Source organism: Panicum virgatum, chromosome 6N, assembly GCF_016808335.1.
Source record: "Panicum virgatum strain AP13 chromosome 6N, P.virgatum_v5, whole genome shotgun sequence".
NCBI classification, from domain to species: domain Eukaryota; kingdom Viridiplantae; phylum Streptophyta; class Magnoliopsida; order Poales; family Poaceae; genus Panicum; species Panicum virgatum.
The window spans coordinates 26,954,420-26,982,333 of NC_053150.1; the positions used below are offsets into that span (position 1 = coordinate 26,954,420).

The 27,914-nt window shown below is 42.1% G+C and overlaps 1 protein-coding gene across 1 annotated transcript; it reads right to left on the bottom strand.

Moving 5' to 3' along the window:
• Positions 1-5,512: 5,512 nt before the first annotated feature.
• Positions 5,513-7,133, bottom strand: LOC120680046 (protein trichome birefringence-like 9). The gene is made up of 4 exons (XM_039961693.1): positions 6,793-7,133; positions 6,278-6,682; positions 6,028-6,186; positions 5,513-5,959 (listed from the first exon to the last, which is right to left on the bottom strand). Exons 1-4 carry the CDS (start codon positions 7,131-7,133, stop codon positions 5,581-5,583), a joined length of 1,284 nt encoding a protein of 427 aa, XP_039817627.1. The 3' UTR covers positions 5,513-5,580.
• Positions 7,134-27,914: the final 20,781 nt, after the last annotated feature.

The following is a 27,914-nucleotide window of genomic DNA, read 5'->3' on the forward strand; positions in this document are numbered from 1 at the left end:
GTGGTATTGATTTCTAGATAAAACATACTTAACTTCAAAATCTCGAAAATCACGCTATGGATTGCTAAGGTTCTCCCCAAATACCATCCTCACTCCTACCCATTACCTAGGCGATTCCGGCGGAACTGCCAGTGGAGATGGACGCCTGACCACAAAAAAATCAGTAGCACCAGAAGTTCCAGTGGCCATTGGAAGTTCCGAAGACCCCTCACCGGAAGTTCCGACACAATAGTACCGTGCTAATTCTCTGTGCATTGTGGAGTCAACTGAAAATCCTCAGTACCACCGGAAGTTCCAATGGCCTCTACATTAAGCATCGGACTGAGAACCGGAGCATCACACAGAGAGCATGTTTTTCCGAAAGCTCCAATGCCCATCGAACTAAGCACCAGAGCGTCACTCAGAGAACATGATTTTGGGATATCAAAATCTCTTCTTTAACACCGGAAGTCGCGATGCCTCACCAGAGTAATGCTTCGGAGCAATAACGCAAGCCTGTTACTTTGTTAGAACTGCAATGGCTACTATTTACATTCAGAGAGACCGGAAGTTCTAATGCCTATTGTGTTTTTGCAGATAGTTGGTAAGGGCTAGGGGAGCCTCTCCACCCTATATAAGGTGACCCCCCGGTCATTTGAGATGCCTTTGCAACATTGAACACCTGAGGCCACCCTTGTGCTAAGAAGAGAGACTTTGAGCTTGTAATTCAATCAAATCAAGAAGAATTCAACCAAATGGAGAGTAGCAAGTGTGCTTGAGCTTACGGTCAGCTTGGTGAGGGTCAAGTGAAGGATTAGGAGCTTGTTACTCTTGGTGTTTGACGACACCTAGATGGTCTTGGTGATTGGAGGTTCTTGGTGAGCTCTTGGAGTTTGTGGGAGCCCCAAGACAAAGAACTTGTACACGGTGTGAAGTTTGCTGTTCCGGAGATGGAGAAGGAGCATTTCTTAGTGGATACTTGCTCTTCGTGATGCAATGGATCTCAACCCTTTGTGGGTGCTCCAACGTGTACTACGGAGGGAGCGTCAACTCCTTGGTACCACGGGAAAAAAATCCATTTGTCTCGTGTCCTTGCTCTTTCATTCAAGTATTTATTTCAATTTGTTATGTTTGTTGCTCTATTCTTGCTTGTTCGTTGAACTAGGGCTTGAATTTGCTAGTGTGCTCTTTTGACTAGGCAATACTTGTTAGTGTGATCTCAACTAGGAAAATGAGCATGTTAGTGTGTTTACCCACCTAAAACTACTTTGCTAGTGTACACTAGTTGATAGGTTTCGAATTCACAGATTGGGCAACACTAGAGTTAGGCTAAGGACCAAATAGTTCTTTGAAAAAGTCCCAATTCACCCCCTCCCTTCTTGGGCCACGATCCTTATAATATTAAGTATCAATGAGGCACTTACGTGCACTGGAGTCGAACCATTTTGATGTCTAGTTTATTGAGGCGGAACATAGTGTGGATGTCTCAAAACTCGAACAAGACATCAGTGATGCCAATACCTTGATGTGCAACTTGCGGATGGTACGGAGCGCATATGGTATGGAGCCTAAGTGTACATGCCCTCATGTACTAATTGTTCATTCTCTGCATTTCACTTGGAACCATTGAGATTGCTCAGTCGAGTAGAAATGATTTTTCCGTACTCAAATCTTTTAGGACAATCTAGTAAATCTGCAAGTGTATCAACCCCAACTACCTGTTTGAAGTCTGTGTTAGTGTGAGGCTAGGAAAATTCTCATCTTCTGGCAGAATTTAAATCATCCTTTGAATTAGCCTTTTAACTTGTCCTTGGATTTAGACTTTGTTTCTCAGCCTGCTTCATGTTTGCGGTATCCGTAATATCTTACATATCTTTGTGGTTCCTGTAAGCATGTACACTTGCGGCACCAACTGCGGCAGCTAGCTATTGTTGTCAACCTGCTAGCGGCGGTGGAGTATGCTCTTTTGACTGAGTAACCGGAGCCGGTGGTGATCGTGGGGCAATTGGTGATGGCTCTCATGATGGTGGTGCCACTGGTTATCACGGCGCTGAAGGTGATGACTCTCTTGATAGTGGAGCCGGCGGTGATGCCTCTTGTGGTTGTGGTGATGGCTTGGAAATCGTTTGTAAACTAACTTGTGAAGAGGTACGTCTTCCCCGACCTACACACACATATATATAGGCTGAGGCCGATTGTGGGTAATCTCAGTCGATTTAATACAAATTTTTCTTTACTTTTTACTCTCCAACTCTAGCTTTCCAACCACATATGTTGTTCTTCTTGCGTCTCTATGGCGTATGAAGGTGTTCTGAATGGCCTGCCGGTCTAAGGACAACCCTAACTCCATTAGCTCCGATGGAGTCCCTCCCGAGCTCGTGGTTTTAGGTTTCTGATGTTTCCTTGAAGAACTGATCTGACCAGTCAGTGCAGAGAGGAGCTATTTGTGAAGATCATCTGCGATCCGTATACTCACTACAAAAAATTTGTTGATCCATGACGATTAAATTTCGTCACAAATCATTAAAAAACCATCATAAAACAGTATCTATAACGATTTCAAATTGCGTCATGTATTGAGCGGCACAGATTACACCTCGTGACATTTCTTAAATTTTCTTCACGAATTGCTTGATCCATGACGTTTTGAAATCGTCATAAAATGTCCCCGGGCCCCCGAAGTCCAACCCAAACCCATTTTCTATGACAAAATTAAACGTCACAAACAGTATAATTTTCGTCACGGATTCAATTGCCATGTCAGACATTGATGACATGGAGGATGACGTGGCTGTTGACATGGTGATGACATGGATGGCAATGATGACATGTAAATTGACATGGACGATGACAAGACTGGCGACATGGCAATGACATGGAAAGTGGTGCTGACATGGCAGGTGACATGGCAAGTGACATCATTGGCCCAATTCAAAGTGGGCCACTAAATTGGGCCTAATTTCAGCCCAAGATTAATTATCAGCTAACCAGATTCAGTTTTACACAGCCCATTTGTCAAAATAAAAGTTCCAACTCAAAAGTCACAATAAGCAATTCTAGTCAAAATTATAACATCACATGAATAAAGTTTACATCCAGCATGACACCAGAATAATGGATGACATACATTTTTTTTCATCTAACAGAACTACATTCCAGGACCAGAAACAACACAATTGACCAGAACTACATTCCAGGCCTAGTAGAAGCTCAAGTTTCGCCTCCAACTCAGCTTGTTTCTTCCAATTCTCCTCTTGGTCTTTGATCCTTGCTTGTTCTGTTTCTTGAACTTTGACAAATTATCCATTCTAGGAAGCAAAAATTGGTCCATATCACACTAAAAAAGATATTTCTCTATGGTCTCCTAAAAGCATTCTAATAACAGAAAAGTACCTGGCACTCCATCTGAACCAGCCAACATCATTGACCTTAGTTGCCTTAGCTGAAATTAGTTTGGAAAGGTCACCAGACAAACAAATGAAAAGGAACTAGTAGTGTCTGAAAATGAAACATTAAACTTAAATAGTGCCATGTGACTGAGGCAGCTCAAAAGAAAAGCATTATAGTCACGATATAGTCATAGATGACTAGCATCAGGGCAATCTCTATGACTAGCATCAGGGCAATCTCTATCCTCAAAAGAAAAGTTTAATGGCTTCTCGGCTTTTTTTTTTCTTTTCCCCCCTGTAATTTCTTTCGGAAAAAATGTTGAAGTGGCACCGCTTATAACGTATTTTTCTTTATCATCATTGTGGTTTGAGCATGATATCAAATCCATGACGATTTCTATTTTCATTCTATGATGTTTTCAGAGGTTTGTCACAGATACTGGGCCCAAATTAGAGCCCGTATGGGCTATTTGCAACTTTGTGATGAAAATTTATAAATTATCATAGATCATGTCTGTTTATGACAGTTTTCGTAAACGTCATCGAAAATTCATCATGGATTAACAGATTTCTTGTAGTGACTCTAGCACTTTCATGTGCTGACCAGATTTGCGTCAACATAAAACAAGCAGTTCAGGGGTCTAATCGACACAGACATTTACAAGGAAGTAGACGCAGCTAAACTTACACAATCTGTTTGTGGTGGCTCCAAGATGTATTAATGCCTAGGAGAACGAGTAGAGGGGCCGTGCTCCAACCATAGGACGCGTCTATACTAGACCTAACTTGACACAGCACTGCAGATAGACTCTAGGATAGACTTGAGGATGGATCAATTTGAAAATAGTGAATGTTGGGTCATTCATAAGTTGGTGCTCTTCTGCAAGTCCATAGCTTTGAAAAGAATAAGGATTCCCGCAGGCTGAATTCGGACTGCAGAAGAGCTGCAGTCCGAATTCAGCCTGCGGGAATCCTTATTCTTTTCAGTTTTCTGCATCGTTCCTAAACAAAACAAGTGTGCAGGTGTTTCCATTTGCTGTGTTCGTTTGGTTGTGGCTGATAGTTAGTGCTGATTTGTTAAGAGAGAACAATATTGCTGACTGGCTGGTGGCTGGTGCTGATTTAGTATGAGAGAACAATACTGCTGGCTGGTTGGCTGACAAGCCAAGCGAACACAACGATTGTCTAAATAAGTACGACAAATGCATAAAAGCAAACTCGGTGGTTCAGTTGATGGGCACGTGCATGAGTAATAAATCCAGAAATATGGTCTTGTGCAGGGTGCTGATGTATATATACTCATCAATATTGTTTCATACATGTCCTATGGAATCTCTGGAAATGTCACTTTCTCTGGTCTTATACACACAACAAATAATCGTTCAGATATTGAAAACTGAGTCAGAGTAGCTTCGCTGTCTTGTTTGCTTTCTGTAGTTTGTTCTTCACCTTCCTTTGAAAACATTCTATTTGCCTCTTTAATTTGCATTGGTCTCAAAGCTCGTGCTTTGGTAATATAAACCTATACCTATTTCTAAAGCAAGTAAAATTTCTATCTAAATTTTTGGTTTGGTCTGTCTTGTGTCGTTGACAGGCAGGCCTTAGTCCATTCGGTATGCGAGTCAGATCAGCCCTTCGTCCATGACTCTATCATGTAAATCTCTAAAAATTAACATACAAGCAACTATACATATTCTACAAATTAACGTACGGGCAACTATATCCGATACTTAGACCAACTTTGTCCATAGCAATGCACGTACATATTTATCTAGTATACTTTTAAACCTGTAAAAATATTATGTTATTTGTACAACAAGAGTGAAGAATCATTATTGATTTGCCATGGTGCTAAGATAATAACATGTTTTTCATGCTCCGTCGTTTGTGTTGATTTTTTTAATCCATCCTAGCACCACATGAGCGACCAAAAGATGGAAGATGAAACCTCGTGGGGAGGCAATGGAAAGCCTATGTGCATATGTAGGCCATATTTCGGTGCTATCTTGAAAATCATATATAATCCAAAATAACTGTAAAATAATAATCATATTTTAGGATTTGTTTTTGAGAAACACAGTACATGCTCACAAACACACACGCATACTCACTTATATGAATACAAGTACACACACAATCCTACCCCTATGAGCACTAAAACTTCTCTAGCCGCTACTGTTGTATATGTGCACCAAACACCAAAAATAACTGGTCATTTGTGTTTCCTTCTTGTGTCATACCCCATGGAAACCAGGTGTGCGTATAGGACCTCATTCCACGTGTCAGGTATGCCCGGTAGGCACCAGTGGCTGCAGTCCTCAGGTGCGTCCGGCGGAGTTCCCGGCTCCCTGTGCCGAGAGGGGTGGCCGTCCGGCCTGAGCTCCGTCATGTGAGTGATGTTCAAGAACCTTGCCTTCCTTCTGCGGGTCCTGATACGTTCTGTCGTCTTCGCGATCATCATGTTGATCCATGAGTACTCTTCACCCCAGTGGTCCGTCGTCGTTGTGGTCGTCAGTGGATCTTGCTGGCCAGCGCATGAGCCACCTGTGTTCCAGGTGCCGTTGCTGCCATTTCCGGGTAATATGGACAACCTCGGTCAGTGTAACATGAATTGATTGATAACTGAATGAAGAATTTGAACTTCATCGCGGTTACTTACCTATAATGCGAAGGAGAATAACTTCTGAAGAAGAAAAAGCTCTTGGAACATTGTGCACTCCTCAACTCCCAATCTTTCACCGTTTCTAGGGACAACCTAAATGCTTCCTTGATGTCCATGCTCTTGTTCAAGCGGTCGCCAACCATGAAATAGTTCCCTCTGCTCATTGGTCATGGAAATATTCAACAAGCCGTGTTCATAATAACGCTGCAAACTTTTCAGCACCCAAATTGTAACAGCCATGGCTTACGCTTTGGCAGTCTTGTGCACGTTCCACCAGTGGCCGGTGTTGAGCACGAGCACGTCCGCGCCGGCCCATCGATCGGCGTGCCGAGGCAGCACGTCGAGGCGAATTGCTCCCCTCACGCCGCCGCTGTCATGGCTCGTCACGTTTGTGGGGAGGCGGTCGACCATCACGACCATGGGCGCGCGGTAGTACTCGACGGAGAGGTTGTAGTCGGCGAAAACCATGGAGAGGTATCCCTTGTGCCGGCTGATCGGCTTCCCGGACTGCTCGTACACCCTGGACGCGCCGGCCGGCGAGGCGCCGGCGAGCATGCACACCATGGACTCCCACTGGTTCCGGCCGATGGAGTCCCCAGCGAACACGATCCGGCCGTTCCGACTCCTCTCTAGCATCTCCGTCGCGTTGAACCTGAACAAACTCCAACTTTTCCGATCAAGTAACTGCAACATTCATGGATGCAACAAGGACATGTGTACAAGAACGTCACTTCGTCATGGCGGTGGCCGGTGGCTACCTACTTAGGGAGGTGGCAGCGGTGTGGCCGCCAGCGCCAGTACCGGAAGGAGTCGTCCCTGCGGCCGTTCTGCATGCACCGGAAACCGGGGTCGAGGAACGGGCAGTCCTCGTTGTACGGCGGCGCCACACCGGCGTCGTCGTCCCTCACCCATCGCCCGTCCGAATAGTCACATTCGCCGCCGGCGCTGTCGTGCTCCATGCCGCTCCTGCTGCTGACCGGAGACAACAAAGGTTGGAAGAACAACCCCGGCGGCGGCGACCCGCGTGGTGGAAGGAGGGCGACGAGGCAGAGCGCGAGGAGGAAGAGGAAAACGGAGGAGACGAATATTTGTCTTGTGTACATGGGTTGATCCAGAGGTGAGCTGCGCGTGAGAGTGGTCGAGCATGCGGTGGTGATGACAAGAGCTTCAGAGATGGGAGCGATTTGTGGGTCGGGTTTGACCATATCAAAAGCGGAACCATGTCATGCATGTGTTTCTATAAAAAAAAAGATTCACGAGTATCCTCATGGAAAGGAGTAGAAAATATGTGGAAGTGGATTGTTGTATACAAATCAAGTCTCGAAGTAAATCAGGAAAAAAGATTGATATACACACACATATGAGTTAAAAGGGAATCATATTTTGAAGTAGTATAAATATTTGAACTAAGAAGGGTTGAAGATGCATCTAAGGGTCACTCACTTGCACCCCTAGTAGGTAGTAGTTATTACTAAAATTTATTTAATAATTAGTAATTAGTTAGATGAGAGCAACTCTAGCAGACCCTCTAAACAGCTCCATATCTCAAGTTTAGAGGGTTAAAAAGAAGAGATGCACTTCAAAAAACCCCTACTAGTCCCTCTATTTTAGGAGGCCTCCAAATTAAATCCTCTCTTCCACCCTCCATTCCGGGTTTCTAGGGAGTCCTCTATTATAATTTAGAATTGAATGTTATTGCTGGAGTTGAAGCAAGTTTGGAAACCCTTAGAAAAATCGAGGCAGTTCCCATTTAATATTTGCATGGTCTGATTTAGGAGCTATTGTTGGAGTTGCTCTAATTAAACCTAAAGTGTAGGATAGAGATTAACGCAAATAGTAGTGATGGATAACACGTATCTTATAACACAAGACATTGCATACAACTAACAAAGATGCGTATTTATGTTATTGCTCGTCACTAGTATCCTACAGTGACGGGATAGCATATTTACTCATTATTAATGACCTATATACTAGTGTTTTTTGTTTTTAATTAGGAAATTACAGTAGGGTTGTTACTGTAGTTAGTTTTGGTGTTTTGTTTAGTATTTTGCATTATTCTTAGAATAGTAAACAAATTTTAAATTCAAGACTTTTTGTGAAAGTAAAGAAATATCCATCATGGCAAAAGAAAAACGCTTATTTAAATACCCAAGGAGTATTGCGGTTCATGCAAAACTTGACGGAACAATTATTCGATCGCCTAATTGAACATTACGCAAATTATATGAAATAGGGCCCGGGACCAGGTATTAGGGCGGCTTGCATGGAGAATTTTTTTTTCATTTTTCTCATACTAATATGGTAACTTCTAGGCCATGAGCTTCTTTCATTAACCAAATTCTAAGATATTTCATCCATGCCAAATTATTGGTCGTTTTAACTTTTCTAGCTGCATAGTAAAATCTATGTATCTAGAAAGGCCAAAAAAACTAATAATTTGGGATGGAGGGAGTAACATATTTAGGAAAGTAACTTCCCATAGTCACGATGGGGAAATCAATTTTTGTATGTTTAATTACAAAATCTTTGATTTCATCAACCCTGACTAAGAAACCTTGATTAGTTTCATGATTCCATAGTGAAAATATATTCTTGCACTCCTAGAAAAAGGGTGTTGAGTAACACGTCAAAAAATCCTTAGCAACCGGTACTGAGCAGAGCGACCGAGACTAAAACTCTCGTCACTAGTACCGGATCATGACTCATGCCGCCAACTGGTACCAAAGTGAAACATTAAAAAAAATATTTCAAATCCAAGAATAAGTCACTCAAATCATGTAATTTTTCACACGAAATACGCACGCATGTAGTGGAGGGGATTGGAACTCGGATCCTTTTGTCTGGTGCGTATCTTCCTTACCATCTTCTAGGCAGCAATTTTGATTAGAGGAGAGATACTTTCCATTTCACTACAAAAAATCTGTTGATCTATGACGATTAAATTTCGTCATAGATCACTAAAAAATCGTCATAAAATAGTATCTATGACGATCTCGAATTGCGTCATGTATTGAGCGTCACAGATCACACCTCGTAATGTTTCTTAAATTTTCGTCATGAATTACTTGATCCATGACGTTTTGAAACTGTCATAGAATTCTCCCGGGCCCCAAAGCCCAACCCAAACCCAGTTTTTGTGACGAAAATAAACGTCACAAACAGTATAATTTTCGTCACGAAATTATTTGCCACGTCACACATTGATGACATGAAAAATGATGTGGCTGAGGACATGGCAATGATGTGGATGGAAATAATGATGTGTAAATTGACATGGCTACTGGCATGGAAAGTGGTGCTCATGTGGCAGCTGACATGGATAATGCGTTAACAGCCCATTTGTTAATAGGCCCATTTTAGAGCTAGGGCCATTTTTTGCAGCCCAATTTTGAACTGATCATCAAATTGGGCCCAATTTTCAACCCTTTTAATAGAATAGCCATTTTAGTCTAGAAGATATACTAAAATTTTCATCCCATTTACCACAACATCAAATCAAATAGAATATCTCATATTTACATTGAGAAGCACATCAAAATAGCAAGTTACATGCTGTCATCTTGCATCAAAAGCAATACACTAGAAACAAAAATAGCAAAGGTTCCAATTTTTGCCTCGAATTTCCCATGTCTTCGCATTACTTGTTCCTTGTTCCGAAAGTTCTTTTTCTAATAGCGTAGCTTTACCAAAGTGGCAGAATTTACATGAAGTCGGCCTTTAAATTTTAGCACATCCATACCAATCCTTTGGAAATGGCATTATATATACTGCATGATCAACAATGTTTTTTATTATGCAAATTATTTACCCCATTCATGATCAGACTTGTTATGATGGTAAATGTGAGGTTGCCCAATATTTTGTCACAGGATAATTATCGAGTTATCGACAACCCGACACAAGCGATACGGCTGTTGACGCTAGTTTCGATCAACGCACGATAGCACTCGAGCGTGCGGATCGCAAAAGACCGAAGGGCAGCGTGGCCGCGCAGACCGGTTGAGCAAACCGGTCAGACCAGTTTTTAGGGTTTCACCGGAATCAGTCATCTCAAGGGATAAGTATCACACTTACGTGGTGAAGGATGGCGAGGTTTACAAGCAAACCAGCAAAGGATAACCAACACACTTACGTGATGAAGAACGACTAGTTTACGAGCAAACTAGCAAAGGTCATTGAAGTTCTCGCCCGGAAGGGATCCCGTCAGGGCGTGAACGCATCGGATGTGCCCTAAGTTGACCAGGAAGCCTTGGACGCCATCTATGGCCATAGAGGTCAGTAGACGAACATCATGGACAGGTTGGAAGAGATTTAGGCTTTGAGAGGTAAAAAGTAGATGCAAAGTTGATTGGTTCGATTAGGTGTGTCTCAATCAGCCGTAACATATTTATAGGGTGGGGTGGTCTGTACCCATTAGGAATCGAAATCCTTACAAATCATGTATCAAAATACAACTCCTAACTCAGATTGGGCTTTTCGAACCAGTCTGACTGGTCTCCGAACCAATCTGACTTGTCAGACCAATGTGCAGGTTTTCTGGAGGCATAACTTTCTCATCCGGACTCCAAATTGGACGTTTCATATATGCCTTTCAATCGTATCGACAAGATCTATGCAATGGTGCTGTCCAATTGATCATTTGACAACTTTGTACTGACAGATCTGATCGGTTTATATGACTGGTCTGATCGGTTTGCCCAGATTGCCTAGCAAACCTTGACTTGTGCCAAATTTGAGTGTCAAAATATGCCCCCTGTTTCTTAATAAAGCTTACATACCAAGAAATATTCTTCAAACCCAAAATTGCACCAAAATAATAGGAAGCATTTGTGCACCAATCACATCTTGATTCTAATGATGAAGGGATCCAGTTGACCACATATCTTGATATGGCTCAAGACAATGGTTTCACCTTGCTGCTCATGTTCCTGCATCTTCAATGAGGTATGAGCCTTAGTACACACCACCTCAGCTATGAATATTTGAAATATGATTAAAAATCATTCTCACATTCTAAAATGACCTGGATGCACAAATTGACCAAATTACAATCAATAATAATCGGTCTTTTCAATATTTTCAAGAATTAAGACTGGGAGCATATAATGACTAAAGGTAGTATCCAACAGCCTTATATCCATGAATCATAAATCTTTAGCCGAAATAAAAGAAATTTATTTACCTTGCTTAATAGTGCAAAATATTGCAATCGGCCTCATAAATGAATATGCCACAATCACGGTGCAAATGGCAAAGATTAAATTAAGAACCAACCTTCAGCATCTTGACGGTATAACTCATAATCAAAATATAACTAAATGTGAAATGTTGAACCTTTATACAACTAAACTTCTGCTGATAATTAATAAAAGATTTTCGGGAAACACTAACCCGAGAAACACTAACCTCGGCTGCATCATAACTTGGCCCACCATAGCAGACTTAGTGTTTCCTGCAGGAATAACGGTTAGACCAGTCTTACAAGCGGTCAGACTGATCTTGGAATCCGGTCACACTAGTCTCATGAGCCGGTTGGACCAGTCTGTCTAGATAGCATACTTTGGCATCCACCAACATCAGCCTTTTGATATGAACCTGACTATTTCTAACCATTTAGCCAGCTGTTTGATGTGTCAAAATATTAGCTCCGTCATTGACATGCAGTGGCGGACCCAGAACTTGAACCAAAGGTATGCCTAGCATAGAGATTTGAAGCAAGACTGCAAAGCAGTAGTATGGGAGCTGTCTATTAGACGTTGATATCTAACTAGTAAACAAAAGAATGCAAAAAATCTAGGTAGTCCTAGGACTATTCAAAAACTGCCTGGGTCCGCCACTATTGACATGTCTTTGTATACAACGAATAACTAATTCATCAAAGCAAGATATCACACTTAGACATTCTCATAATAACCATTTAGTGATCTAAGTAAGCATTAATTTAACTTAGGTGCTTGCTGCACCTATTAATATTGACCACCAAACACTTTTGGATATTTCACCCCTATGGACCACGAGATTTCTACCTCGAATACAAAATTTCATATTCGGCTTAATTATTGGTGTAAAAATATTTAAACTGGCTATTCTCTCAAAATAGCATCACTTGATAAAATAAAACAACACTAATGCCTTGAGAACTCTTTCAAGCCGATTCAACAAAGTATAAAATCCATAAGGTAAATTGCTCATTTTACTAACACTTGTCCCCCGAGCATTAAAGCAACTAAGCGATCTCTTATCGAGAAGCTTAACGCTTTAGGACGATGGTCAAAGACATTCATCGACCGTATATGTTGTCAAAAATGATATAAATTATCATTCATAGTGAATTCATCTATAAGAATATGTATAGCCAAAATAAAGTGTAGAGAGATATATAAATTCACTAATTAAAATCATCTCTAAGAACTAAATATTTTGGCTTTTTTGAAATTACTCAGTATGCATAACAATTTGGTGATAACCCTCCATGATATAAAGACCCATATGGCATCTGAGGATCAAAATAAGAATATGAGGGATAACCAAAGGCATTTAAGGATGAATTCCAAGACATAGGCATGCATGGTATTTGTAAATCAAATGGATGATGGACTAACCAATAATGTCGATGATTTGGTGAAAACCTCATTTTCAAAGATCGTATCTTGGACCATCTTTTCTCTTTCAATTGTGCCACACCTCTTATGTGAACATTATCCTTGTCTGGAGTTTGAGCGCTTCCTTTAGGAATCCACGCCACGCCCTTCTCTTTCAGCTCTTGGGCACTAAGTCTCTGGAGCTTCCTCTTTTGGCAACCTGATGAGCCGAATAAACAACTCGACTGTACTTGAGGTTTGGACAGCAGCACTTCCTTCTTGATTTTTGGCTCCTTTGATCTCTTTTTCCCAGATTTGGTATTTGGAATATCAATAGTTGAATTTTCCTTTTTGTTACCATCAATAGCCGAAGTCTTTAACACATTAATCGGCTTTTCAGTAATTGCATTCAGATCTGAACTGGTATCTTTGCGACCATCTCTTTTCACTCAATAAACTTACCTGACAACCTTTTTCTTGTTTTCAACCCTAAACCGATCCCTTGGCTTAGGACGGTCATTCCCAACACATAGCTGCCTTGCACATGATGGCTCTCTTGGTGCTGCATACCCCACATGATATGGTCTAACATATGAAGGAGTATGTGCCCATGTATCATCCCACCCCCACGATGAATAATAATGAAAACTAGTGGGATGTGGAGCATATGGAATTGGCATTGATGGTATCAAAGGAGAATATAATGCTGCTGAATAAAAGTTTTTCCCTTGCCAATTCGAACTCCCAGAATTATGTTTAGGAGGCAATCTTGCTGATTTAACATCATTTGACTAATTAGCATGTCTAGCCTTATTCTCTTTTAGATATTTAGACAGAAGTTCATCAAAACTGAGCTTCGGCTTTCTGCTCTTGTGCTTAAAACTGTCTTTACCCCATTTGTCTTAGGGTGCTCTAATTTCAGTTTCTCTAGGCATCCTTGATCAGAACCGGTCTGACCAGTTTGGACAACTGGTCTGACTTGTTCGGTACCGATCTGACCGATTGATCAAATTGGTCTAACCTGCTTCGCCAGCACAATAGGAGTAATTGGTTCTTGTTCTAATTGTGAAGATCCTACTTGCCCCCCAGCACCTCCTAGAATTTCACTAAGCTCATTGTTGGCGGTCGATAATGATGGTTTTCGCCACCAACGCTCTGCCTGATTTCATGAAATATAGGTCCTAACCATGCCATAACCATTATTACTAATGAGTTCCATAAGTTTTGGTGTTTATTTGACTTCAGGAACAACATATCCAAATTTGACCCAAAACGGACGCTGTTTGGACCGGAAGGCCCAAATCCGGCCGACCGGCATACTTTTGGTGGAACCTTGGCATGAAACTTTACCAAAGTCACATAGAGGGAGAATCCAAGCCATTTCAATGGGCTAAATCCAGAAATATACAGCTTGGACCCGGAAGGCTTGGACCCATATCCAAAAGAGAAGCCAACCTGGGCCATGGTCAAGTATTCAACATACACCCTATCCAAGATTGATCCATGGTCAGAGAGGAGCGTGATAGTGCGACGGAGGACCGAGAGGCCACCAGAGGCAGGCCGCCCGGCCCCAAGGAGGCCGCCCGGGCCCAAGAAAATGACGGTTGAGCAAACCGCCAGAAGCACTGACCTCCTGGAGTGATCAGAGCCGTCCACACGAAGCCGGTGGACAGGTGGCACCACCCCCAGGCCGGCCGGCCTAGGGGAGGCCGCCCGGCCCCACTTCTCAGCCTCTGACGATGCCCTTTCGCGTGGAGATGAAGCCAAGGAAGAGGTAGAGTAGGCTTGCACCGGTTAACCATTTCACCGACCTTGGTAGCTATAAATAGGACCCCCTCACCTCACTTGTAACCCACACCTTGGGAGTTTGAGAGCCTCACAATTTCAGTTTCATCCTTAGTAGAATAGGGAAAGTGTGAGGTGAGAGATTTGGCGGAAGCTGGGCTAAAGGGGCGGAGTCGAGTTCTCTCGATCTTACCCCATCTTGTACGCACCTCAGGGGAATCTTATAATCGAGTAAGTTTTCCTCGCTTATCTTCAGTTCCTCGCTAGTTTACTTTTTACTTAAATTACTTGCTTAGCTACTCTCTTTGATCTGTGGGATCCCTTGTCTGCGTGATTAGCAAGTTCTATCCATTTGGGGTTTCTTCTTGCCTTAGCGCGAGGCGAAAGTCAGTGACTCGATAGTTTAGGTGTGGTGCTTAGGCTTGGTAGTTACCTTGGGTTGTATTCCACCCCACGGTACTGCACTGGTAGGCGGCAAGTGGTGACAGCCTTGTCCGTCCCTAGTAGTCCACCATGTTCGGGTGCTTTCATAGCAGTCGGATTGCCAAAAATATGTTGGACCCCTTCTCATCCCTTTCTGATCCCTTCGCTTAGGCCGCTGAAGCAGATCAAGTCAGTAGCTTTTCAAGTTATCTTAGTAATTAGGATTCTACCCGGAGATAAGCCCTCTACCCTCGTACCTCTGCTCCTCAACGGGTCCGGCTGAATCGCTCCAGACCACTAGTCAAAGCTTATTGTTCCTTGGATTCGATATCTTAGGCTTACTCACCTAGTGAAAGCTACAATCGGTCTCTGTGCGCTTGTGGAGTAATTCGTTAGGCTAAGGAGTGCCAACACTCATCATCCTTGGGAATATCCTCAACTTGCAATTCATGAATGGTGGCTTTCTCATTATTCAAGGAGTTAGAATCCTCCTTGTCACCAAAATTTTCATTGTTACATGAACTGGCAGGTGTTGGCCAATTTTATAACTTCTTATCATTAAGACCAATTGATTTCAATTCATCATTCTCTTGTCCATGAGCAAATTTTGAGTAACATGACCGATTGTATAACTTGACTAAACATATTGCAATTCTGAGTACCGTGACCAAATGAATTATAAAACTTGCAATATTCTTGCTCCTTTTCATCAAGAGTTGACATCAAGACTTTGTGATCTGAAGGTTTAATAACATTCTTCTCCAGCAATATATCAAATAAATCATCACACAAAGTTAAAGCAAAAGTATATTTTATTTTCTCTAACCGATGTGTATGTGGAGAAGGTTTGAAGGCTGAGCAAACCAATGGCTCAGATTTCTCATTGATCTATTTGGCTATACCTTTCCTTATGATTCTCATATCCGATGCTTTAGTGCTTATCACTATATCATCATCGGATTTCAAAATGCTTTTTGGTTTTGGTTTCTTGCTTTTAATTCCAGAATAACCAAAATCAAACCATGTAGAGAAAATTTTGCAACGATAATGGAGCGAGTTTAAATACCAGAATATTACTATTATCAGTCTTTCTAATTTTCATAATGCATTGGCTGATACTATCTGAAATTATTTTGTTGCTAGCATGTAAATTACCTTCCTCAATCAATCTTCTAGGATTACTCACAATCATATCACTATCAAATTTATCGACTGAAACTATATGATCTGATTTGGAATTAGGCAAATTACTTGCAAAGCGTACCTTGTCGAATATATTAGAGAGGCGTGGAACTTTGGTGCGGTTGATATCGTGCTTCTCCTCTTGATGGAAACTAACAATCACATTCTTCATGGACTGGTCAGACCAGTTTATAGATCATGTCAGACCGGTCTTTCCAGAGTTGCTGGAAATTTCCTTCTGCTGACATGCCAATGTTCCCTTGTGGCCTCCATTGCTATGTTCTTTGACAATTCAATTTTCTTGACCGCTCAAACTTTCCTCAGCCGGAATATGTTGCTCAGTAACATGATAATCACTATTAAAATGCAAAACACCTTCGGCTTATAAAAATCAAGTATAGCTGTTTTACTGGATTTGCCATGATTTTGTACAGCTAGACTTGTTTCTTGTGATTTATTTGATTCGGTTCTCAACATAACTGACTTGTTATCCATATCCGAATTATTTTCAATTTCCTTGTCGATATCATTGATGGCCAATGCTTCTTCTTCTCTTAGAATGAGATCATATATTTTGGAGTTTTCGATCTTTCAGCCTTCCTTTATTCTTTCAGTACTGATTTTTAAATATCTTCTCATTCGAGCACTGTAATCTCTATGAGAGATATCAAAAAAATTTATCACAAAGTGATTTCCCCCAATGCTTTTAGGTTCATTCGGTGAGGTAATATGAGTGTTGCAAAAAATTTGTAATTGTTTTGGAGGTGAAATCCTTGCTGTAGTAGTGTACGAAGGTGCATGCAAGGTTGCTGAATTTTCATCGATTCGGTTAGGGTTAGAAATAACACTTGGAGTCGAGAATAATTGGCTAGATAGCTAAAATCAGCATGGCCAATTTTCTCATTCAGTGGCACGCTTTGCGATGGAGGCAAATATTATGAATTTTCTGCCGATGAATAAATATGTGAGACACCTTGTTGATTAGTATTAAATTATTAGCACATGGTGTCTCATTAAGATTGACCGAACTCACCAGACTAGTTTAGCCTTGATAATTGTTCATCGGCATATGAACTTATTCTGCTGCCGATGTATGAGAAGGTGTATGTTGTATGTTGATAGTAGCATTAAAATTTAAAGTTTACATATTATTTGACATGGGCCTTTGCATGTAGTTTTCAGAATTATTATGATGTGCATAATAAACTACAATGTTTAAATAATGATTAGTCGATGCAACATGCACAATATCATTATATCTAGCAACATCAACATGAGAATTTGTGGTACTAGCACAATAATTATCATATGCATATGATGTATTTGCATGCTATACCTCTGGAGTGGTGTAGTAATATTGTTGTGGAATATAAGAAAAACCAGCCATGTATACTCTGTAGTAGGTCAATCAGATATTCTTGATAATCCAAGCAATCAATGACCAACACTTTTCTTTTCTCTCTTCGATGTGCAGCAACAAGCAAAGTAGAATCCAATCAGTTTGAACAGCCTGATGCAATTTTCAAAATAGATGCAACCAGTTCAGATCTGATGCAATTTTCAAAATATTATTGCGACCAAGATAATAGATCAATTAGGTAAAAGGCTAGGGTTTCATAGAACGGTTTAAGCAACCAAATCTTTCTCCCTAGCGAAGTCTCCAAAATATGTTGACACTAGTTTCGGCCAACACATGAAAGCAGTCGAGCATGTGGGTCGCAGAAGGACCGAAGTGCAGTGAGGCTGCGCAGACCGATCAGACCAGTTGAGCAAACCGGTTAGACCGGTTTTTAGGGTTTCACCGGAATCGGTCATCTCGACGGATAACTGTCCCACTTACATGGTGAAGGACGGCGAGGTTTATGAGCAAACCAGCAAAGGATAACAAACACGCTTATGTGATGAAGAATGACTAGTTTACGAGTAAACTAGCAAAGGCCATCGAAGCTCTCGCTCGGGAGGGACCCCTTCAGGGCGTGAACGTCATCGGATATGCCCTAGGTTGACCAGTAAGCCTGGGATGCCATCTATGGCCGTAGAGGTCAGTAGACGAACAACATGCATAGGTTGGAAGAGATTTAGGGTTTGGAGAGGTAAAAAGTAGATGCAAGTTAATTGGTTCAATTAGGTGTATCTCAATCGGTCGTAACCCTTTATACTTATAGGGTGGGGTGGTCTGTACCCATTAGGAGTCGAAACCCTTGCAAATGTCAATATAAAACTCCTAACTCGGATTGGGCTTTTCAGACCAGTCTGACTGGTCTCCGAACTGGTCTGACTGCCCCGGACCGGTCTGACCGAGGTGCAGGTTCTCCTGGAGGCATAAGTTCATCCATTCGAACTCCAAATTGGACGTTCTATATATGCATTTCGATCATCTCGATGAGATCTACACAATATTGTTGTCCAATTGATCATTTGACATGTTTTTCCTAACAGGTCTGACCGGTTTATATGACTGGTCTAATCGGTTCGCCCAGATTGCCTAGCAAACCTTGACTTGTGTCAATTTTGGGTATCAACAACAGCGACTGCCAATCAACTAGACATGAACCCGTAATCGACCGTGCGCTTCCAGTTGACCTTTCCAAGAAGGCTAATCCTTGTGTGCGAATTGAATAACAAAAACAGGAATGAAGAAAAAGCAACTAGATTGCATAGATTTTGCTCACAAATTTGGATCTTACAAACCGATGGCAGTGAAACTATTCTTAACACATTAGTTTAAGCAAAAACCAACTATAATTTTGGTCACATCTACTACATATAAAAGGATATCTTTTTCCATGAAACCCTAGGCATGTTTCTAAGGAACTCCAACATGGTACACGGTCCAACAGCCAAAAGATGGCGTCATGGCATCCTGGTAGAATCTATATGTCCACTTTCTTTGATGATTCCTGTTGACTTGAACCTCATATTGATATGGGACTGGTGGCATTGGAAAGCTTATCTCTATAGCTTTTCATACATATGTAGAATGTTAAAAACGGACTTCATATGTGGCCAAGGCGCTGATTTCAAGGCAGTCTCATCCAGGACTCCGAGGTCTGAGCTGGACTTGAATTTAATATGTTGTGGACCTCTAGCTTGAATTGGACACCTTTGATATTCTTTTCTACTACATGCCTCTCTTCAATTACTTCCTGGGCTTCTTTATTATTACTAATTATAATAATTTCGTTATGTAGTAAATCATTCTCAAAATGACCAAAGTGCTTAGGAGCAAGCTCATCTTATGTTCTTCTTAAATGGTCGTATCCATGCGTGTCATGCCCATATCATCCTACATAACTACGGAGCATAAGGGAAAGCTAAAGGAATAATATGGCTAGTGAAATAATCAGCATGGATGGAGCATCTTTGTTTTTGCTATGGGAATTGAGTGGAAATATTGACAAGGCTTCTAGTTATCCGCTGAGAACAAGAAGCTTCTTATTACCTCTTAGATACTGTCTTCTCATTATTAAGAATTAGTCAACTGTTTTACCTCATTTTTAGCACACTAATTGCAATTTCAGGAACCCTAATAAAATTTCTTAGATTTGGTATGGGGTCTTTAAGGTTTCATTTAATTTTCTCATAATATTAGAGGATTCACAGATAATTTAAATAATTATTTGACCATACAAAATATAAGTTTATTAGGTTTTAAGCATTTCATGTAGTTGCATTTGCTTTATCATTTTATTTTAATTGTTTAGTTTAGTTCAATCCTTCTTTTTATTTCTCCCTTCCTCTTTTTTCTTTTGCAGCCTACCTCCCCTTCTAGACCCGACCCACACTACTACAATAATCTTTTCTAAGACGGTTAAAAAGTATTTTCAAAGACGGGCAAACCCAACCGCCTCTGTTATTCGAATAGAAACAACAAAAGAAATGGAAAAGCCCGTCGAGCCCATCAGCGCCGCTGCCGCTGAGTCCGTTGGATCCGCAGCCAAGCCCGCCGTCCCGTCCACCGCCGTTGCCCCGCCCGCTGCCACCACCCCCACCCCCCAGCCCTCCCCCGCGACGCCGCCCACTGAGGCCACCACTGCCGGTGCCGAGCCACGCTGGAGAGGGAGGGGAGAGAGAGATAGAGAGAGAGAGAGGGGTGAGAGAGAGAGAGGGAGAGAGAGAGAGGCGGATCTGAGCTGGGGAGAGAGAGAGAGAGCCACGCGGGAGGGAGGGAGGGAGGGAGGGAGAGAGAGAGAGAGAGAGAGAGATTGCGTTGTTAGGGTTTGGCTCGGGTATATGGGTTTTAAGGGGCTCGGTCAATTAACCGAGGCGACCTTTTGCAAGTGGACCGCCTCCAAAAATAGGAGTATTAACAGAGGTAGTCATTTCAACATGACCGCCTCTATTAATCAATTTTGAGAGACAGTTTTTTTAACTGCCTCAGTTAATAAGAAATGATCACCTCGGTTAATATTGCGCATTAACAGAGATGATTATTTTTTATGCCCGCCCCAGAGCTGCTAAAAAAAGTCGTTAATCAATTATTGTAGTAGTGCCACCTTCTCTCTTTCATCCCCTCTTTAAATAGTGTCATCCTGCTCTCGCACCCTTTGGCTCCAACAAAACCACAACAGACGTCCCAGACCACAACCCTAGCATCTCCCGCCTCCAAGCTTTCGACCGCTACTACCATCTCACTGCTCCACCATTCACCTTCATCGACAAGTTGCGCCCAGAGCTTTGTCTGGTGGTAAAGCAAGCTCGCCGACCTTTTTCCCCCCTCGACCACGCTTTATCATACGTTGGAGCTCTATCGAGCCACACTGCCATTGCAAACCTTCCTCCCTTGCTCTTGCGCTCCTGAATCCCCCCTAGACGTCTTCCCCGTGATTCAAGCTTGCTCCCAAGTCCCGCCGCGCCTCCAAACAAGCCCTGGTTCTCATTTTCGAGCAATTCCATCGAGCCCTCGACCGCTCATTGCTACTTGTTCGTGCTTAGACTCGTCCATCAGATCTAGATCCAATCTAATAGAGGCAAACCCTTACCCTTGCCCATATCGGTCAACTTTGAATTTTGCAGCCAAAACCCCTCGAGTTTTGGGAAATCAACCTATCCTCAACCCTAGTATAAAAGTAATAAGATTTATGCCCTTCTCCTTGAAGTTTAGTCCCTACACTTTTAGAAAATAGAAATCATCATACTTTTTAGGGTATTTGTGCATTATCCCTTCGATTATTATATGAAACTGGGTTTTACCCCTTGGTTTATGTGGTATTATTAGCCCCTGTTAGTTTAAATCCTTCTTAGTTAGCTATAACTTCCTGATTTTAGGTCTGATTTCATTGTTTATTGCGCTCACGCAATCCTTGTGTCGAGTACAGTAGCTTTATAACCTTGTTTTGTTTCGTTTACATTGATTGGTGTGCTATTTCTTATTTTTTGTCCTTGTTTGCTTGTATGTACTTGTGTGATACGATAGAAGATGTGCAATTCGAGTATTGAGAGGATCTTAATCACACGATGTCGTAGCCTAGAGGGGGGGGGGTGAATAGGCTATGCTTCCAATTTCAACACTTAACCCTGCTGGCTCTGTCTGGACCGGTCAGACCGGTCTATACAGACAGGCAGTCACCAGCAGGGAAGAAATCCCCTCTCGAGCATGAGCCTATACAAAACTTGGAGTGTATCTTCTGCAGGTTGTTATAGCAATAAAAGTATTTCCCTGCACACAAATAGAGCACACCCAAGTAGATCGAGCGGAAGCACAATTCAAACTCAAAGACTCTAATGCAAGGTAGGTAAATCAAACCGAAATAAAGATGATGCAAAGGAGACATAGCAATTTGTTTTATCGAAGTTCAGATTCACCCCGTGCACCCACGTGTGAATCCTACTCTCCGTTGAGGAAGCTAATGGCGACCACAAGCTCAAGCTATCTCCTCTTTCCACTATATGACCATGCGCCCCCGTGGCACAAGATCGGTGCTGCAACAAATTTGTCGCTGCTCACCACAATCTTGGGAGCTAGACAGTGATGCCTAGCCGTTTAGGAGCCAAGCTCCAAGAGTAACAAATGCTTCAATCAAGTTGGTCGACGCAACCACAAGTGCTCAAGCTAGGGATGTTTCTCTCTTGCTCAAAATTCTCTCAAGGAGTGATCTCACTCAACCCAACGCAAAGATTCAGCTAGAATCAAGCTACTCTCACAAAGAGATGTTGGGGAGGACTCTCCAAGTGCTCACAAGGCTCTCAAATATGTCCTGAATGGAATGGCAGCAGCACCCACGAATGGGTGAAGTCATGGGGTATAAATACCCCTCTTAGAAAAACTAGTTGTTGCCCCTATCAGTACCAGACCGGTCCGTTTGAATCAACTAGCCGTTGGGGCTAACTCTGCCTAGACCGGTCAGACCGGTCCCTCAATGAATTTTGCAAAGTGTTAGCTCTTTCTGGCTAAACTCACTCGGGACTTGCTATGAGCACTTTGGTATTGTCAAAACCCACTGATGTTGCATTCCCCTTGATAGTACGGCATACCTATACTCAAGTACATAACTGAAATATACAATCATCACTTGAGCTTCTCATCATGATCATGCCGACCTTTCTTCGATCAATTCGATAAGGGCTTCTATTGATGTCATTTTTTGACACGCGTCAAGATAAATGTTAGGAAAAAAAGGAATTGTTGATTTGGAAGGCATCACGGATTTAGCAAGAGAATCGGCTGGTGATTTGTTGCCAATGGGATATTCTGTTGACCGGCGGAGAGGATGATTTGACCAGATCTTAACCGGACTTCAGTTTGGAAGGCGAGAATTTTATTTAAAGAGTTTTTTATTTTTACGTCAAGTTTGTGTATGCCGTGATCGGCCGGGATTCGGTTAGGGTGGGGATATAAATACGTTTCCCCGTGCATTGTAAAAATTTGATACACATCCAATACAACAAACATTTACAATTTCCTGCAATTTGTTTTCTTTTCGACGACTTCGTCACCCCTCTTTCTGCGACTTCGTTCAAGCTGATCAAGGATGTCTCACTTTCGAGCGACTTGGTTTCCTGGTAAGCTTTCATTTTTACCGATTAGATCTAAGCTTTAGTTCAACCGGTGCATCGCTGTTGTTTCATTTAGATTTATTCACAATTTATCGATATTTTCTAAATCTGTAAGTTTTTCCTATTATTTTAGTTTTTAGCAAACTTATCTAGCTTAGAATATGTTTGATTGGCTATAGAATCCTTTGTTCTTGCTCAAGATCTAATAAAGCCGATTAGATCTGTTTTGAGTGTAGCTTTGCTTAAATCTACACATTCGTAGTTTTATGCATTGCTCTAAACCCGCATCGGTTAGATTCAGCCGATTCGTCTTTTCCTGCATCGGCAACGTTTTCCGATTCCCTTAGATCACATTCACAACAGTCCTTATCCTAATCACTTTGTCTTTTTCTGTATCGGTAGCAGTTGCTGATACACTGTGTGAGGGATATTCAGAAATCCAGCCGATACGCGCTCTCGAATTTAACGTTTATCGATTCCTTGTCAATTTTCAGGTCAAATTGACTGGAATGCTTGGTTTTGAAGTAGTTGCAGTCTGAGCTTGGTGAACGGTGCTCTCAGGCTTGATGTGTCGATCTTTCGCGTCAATAACTTCAACATCTTCAATTCACTAAGCATACTCACTTTGAGCTAGTGACTTTAAATCTTCAATTGCCTAGGAATGAAATCCATCATAGATTCACAAGTCATCTTCTTCAATCAAATAATGGCACTCTTCAACATAGAGCTCTCAATGACTCTAGGATCTCCGGCCTTTGACCCATATCGGTTTCATTGCTCCCCCCAAGCCGTCGCTTGCGTAGCCTCTTGAAACACGCCTCTCGGTCTTCTACCTTTATCCCAGCCGTCCACTTTGAACTCTCATTGATTTATGTCATGCATGCAATCTTCTTTATCAATTTGAATGCTCAATTCAACTCCATATGCAAACTTTCCAATTTGAGACTTTACATATGCATAAACTCATGTCTCATTTACTTTTGTCTTGCTTGCTTCCTTTGATAACAATGTTCATTATATATGACAAGTTCTTCCAAATTTGAGACTATGCATAAGCATATCATGTCTCATTCACAAAACATTTACTTGTCATTTTGAATCCCATCATAAGTCGAACAAGACTTAGCAAATATTAGAGCCTTCATATCAACCATGAATACCTTGCTCTATATTTTCCTTTCTTATTTTGCTTGTCACATATATATAATGCCAATGGGATAAAACACACTTGCTTGCAATACATAAACCATCTCATTTAATATCAATTCCTAAATTGAATTCCTACTCATAATCTCATGCAAACAAGTTAGTCCTTTAATCGTGTTGTCAATCAATACACCAAAACCCACTAGGGGCCTAGATGCTTTCAAGGATCCGCAAGAGCAAGGCTTTGAAGACACTGAGCAACAGCAACAGTAGGACATTAAGGAAGGCAAATGTCCTTGATCATATTTGATTCTAATAATCATGATAAATGCAATTTTCTTCATGCATGTGTTGACGGCCGTTAACTACAAATTTTACGCAAGAATTTCTCCAGGAAATAAAGGAGAGCTAATGTTTGTTACATGCATATTTTATTAGAATAATATAGTTCCACATAGCCTTGGAATATTTTTGGATGCAAACATTATAGAAGCAGAAAACATACTCAAGAAGGCATGAAAACTCAATTCCAACCAATCAGAAGTTGGTGTCAAGATTTGATACAGCGCGGGGCAACAACCATAAACATCAAGACCCACTTACCAAACACCCAGCCAAAGGCAGTTGTGGGGTTCCGCCGAACAACCTCCATGGTCTCATGCCTGCAGCCGCCACGTGGAGGATATCTTGGTCATTTTCCCATGTCAGCTGTGCCATATTCCCACTGAGATAACCACCAGAACCTACCTGTTGAGGCTATAAAAAGGAAGAGAGTGCTCTCCATTTCAACACACACTAAGAAGCTCATTCTCTCTTTTTGATCCTCATTGCAAGTTGTTCTTTGTGTTCCCTTGTCGATTTGGAGAGTTGGCTATGGCTTTAGTACATTCCTCTTGTGATAAAACATGAATTTATTCAATAGAGTCATGTTCTTTATCATTGCTTATGCATGGTTATATACTGGTCTGCTAGTTATAAGTCCCTTTTATAGTTTATACTTGTACCATATACCTTGCATGTTTAGACAAGGAAACTATACCACATTATTGGTTCCAGTATATTTCTTGTTTACTCTAGCATAACGTCTGTCGATCTAGAGGGTTGGGGCTCCATATAGGGTACTGGAGTATCATTTACCAATGTAGGCATGAGGCCTCGGTTGACTAAGTGTTGCAAGATGCAGGATTACCCCACGGTTTGCAAAGGTAGGCGACAGGTAGTGATAGCTCTGTTCATCCTTCATATAAATAAATACATTATATAATATTGGTTGTGCATGCTTATTAGTTTAGAAGTACATGAGGACCTTGTAAACCTTGTTTTGCTTTCTTCCTACATATTCTATTTGTTTGAGCTTGATTATTCTTGTGTATCACACTACCTCTACCATATATTATCACTCACACCTATTTGTACTTTGGATATTCAATTAATATATAATTATGAACTTAGTAACTCTTTAACCACCGCCTTCCCAGCGGATAAACAAATACCACTCCCTGAATACTCATGGATAAACTGCTACAATGGTATCTGTACACTTGCGGATTGATTTGTGACTATAAGAAATACCAATAAGTGTTTTTGGTGTTGTTTCCAAGAAAAGCACTAGCTAAAAGATTTACTAATGTTCTTGATTGTATTTGTAATTAGTAGCCATTAAGAAGTCTAACCTTGCTTTGTTTTCTCTTTTATGTGAAAATAGTGTATTGTATGACTGGTTTTGACTTGCCGCAAAACTTCACCGAGAATTCGGAATTGATTGAGAAGAGTCTGACCTCGTGTCATTCCTCCTCAAAACTCACTCTTGTCAAGAGAGCAAGTCACAATACCACCATCAACATCCAAAGCGATGGCCTAGAAGACACTCTCTCTACAATTTTTCAGCTCCCTGTAGACCCACTGACAACACTGGGGGTGCCAGTTTTGAGATCATGACAACTGGCTAGTCCATTTCATGGGAAAGCCAGTGAGGACATGAGGATACGTACTCTGATGCATCATCCATGCATCATCCACAAAGGGAGTAACTCAAGATGTCATCCGACTATTTCTGCTCTCCCTGCTTAGGAGGGCGAAACAATGGTTCTAAAGTTTAACTTATGAGCCAGTTATGAGAAATTGTTTCCTGAAGTTTAAGTTAAACTCCAATTGAACGTATTTGTAGGCACTGCTGCAAAAAGTTTGATTAGATCACTGGAATCCACATGTTTCCCTAGGGTCCATTTGGATGTCGATATTGGAGAGTGTGGTATTAAATTGGGTTCAATACCAAATCATTCATGTTTGATGAATAGAAATTACCTTTTGGAATATTAGGAAGCACCTAATTCAATTATTGTTTGGATGACAACAAAGTGGAATGAAATTATCTGGAGAGAAAAAGAGAAGGGGATGCTGAGGAAGAAGGGGAGCGCCAAACGCTAGCCGCGAGGAAGAAGGGGAGCTCCGGCCACCGGCCGCGAGGAGGAAGGGGTGTCGGCTATCAATTGCGAGGAAGAGAAGGGGCTCCCGGCTGCAAGGAAGAGCGAGGAAGTAGGGAGCGCCGATCAATGGCTGCAAGAATGAAGGGGTCGCCGTCCATGCTGCCCACGAGGATGAAGGAAGCACCGGCTGACTTCTGCGAGGAAGAAGGGGCCCTTAGCTATCGGCTCCGAGGAAGAAGGGTTCGCCACTGCATGAGGAAGAAGGGGCTAGCGCGTTGGTAGAGACGAGGCTCTTTGCCACGACTCGTGGAAGAAGGGGCATTGCATTGAGAGAGACAAGGTTGGGGGGTGAGGCTCCTGTGCCTAATTTGGCGCAAAACTTAGGGGTAGTGCTCAGTATTGGAGAGCGAGGGGCGTGAGTACGGTGAATAGCGATTGGTATTGGGTTCAGTTTCCAATTCTGAATTCCAAACCATCCAAACAACTGTAATTGAAGCTAGTAATACCAATTCCGAATTCTGAGGCTGAATGTCTACCTCCAAACCGGGTGCTAGGGTTGTTTGAAGTTTCCTAGAGAAAGACTTTCCTTGGAGTTTCCTTCCTCTGAAAGGGAAATATTGAATCTTTCCCTATAAATCTAACCATATTTCTAGGGAAATCACGTCGACCACGCTCTCTACTGAAAAAGCCCCTCTCTTATCCTCTCACCTCCCCCCCCCCTCTCCCACACGCACCCCTCCCTCTACCCGGTGTGCTCCGCCTCTTCCCTGACATGTCCCCTCCCTCTCCCATGTCACCTTCCTCCCTCTCCCCACCACCTCTCCCTTCACAAGGTGGCAGCCTAGAGCTACGGCACATGGCGGCATCACATGGCGGCATCACCGAGCGGGGATGGGACCACGACACGAAACTAAGGCGTGCAACGGTGCGGAGCTGTGGCAATGCTCTGGCATGAAGCAGCAACATCGAGGCACGCTGCGCGAAGTGGGGCACGGCGTGAGCATGGAGCGGTGCACGACCCAGAGCTGCAGCGCTTGGCAGCATCGCCGAGCCAGGCACAAAGCTGGGAGCACAACATTTTTTTTAAAGTTTTCAAGGCGGGTTCCCTAGGGTCCCTAGGATTTTCCATTAGAACCGTAGGGCAATCCTGGTTTCCCATCAAATTTATCACTAGAAGTCTTTCCTTACCAAATTTCCTAGGGAAATACTTTCCTTTCGATTTTTCAACCATTTTCCTAGAGTTTTGGCTCTATGGAAACAGGCTAATTCCAGTAGTGGACTGTTTAAATTGCATGAAAACGAGCCAAGGGGACCTATGAACATGCACAGATACACTCAGTTT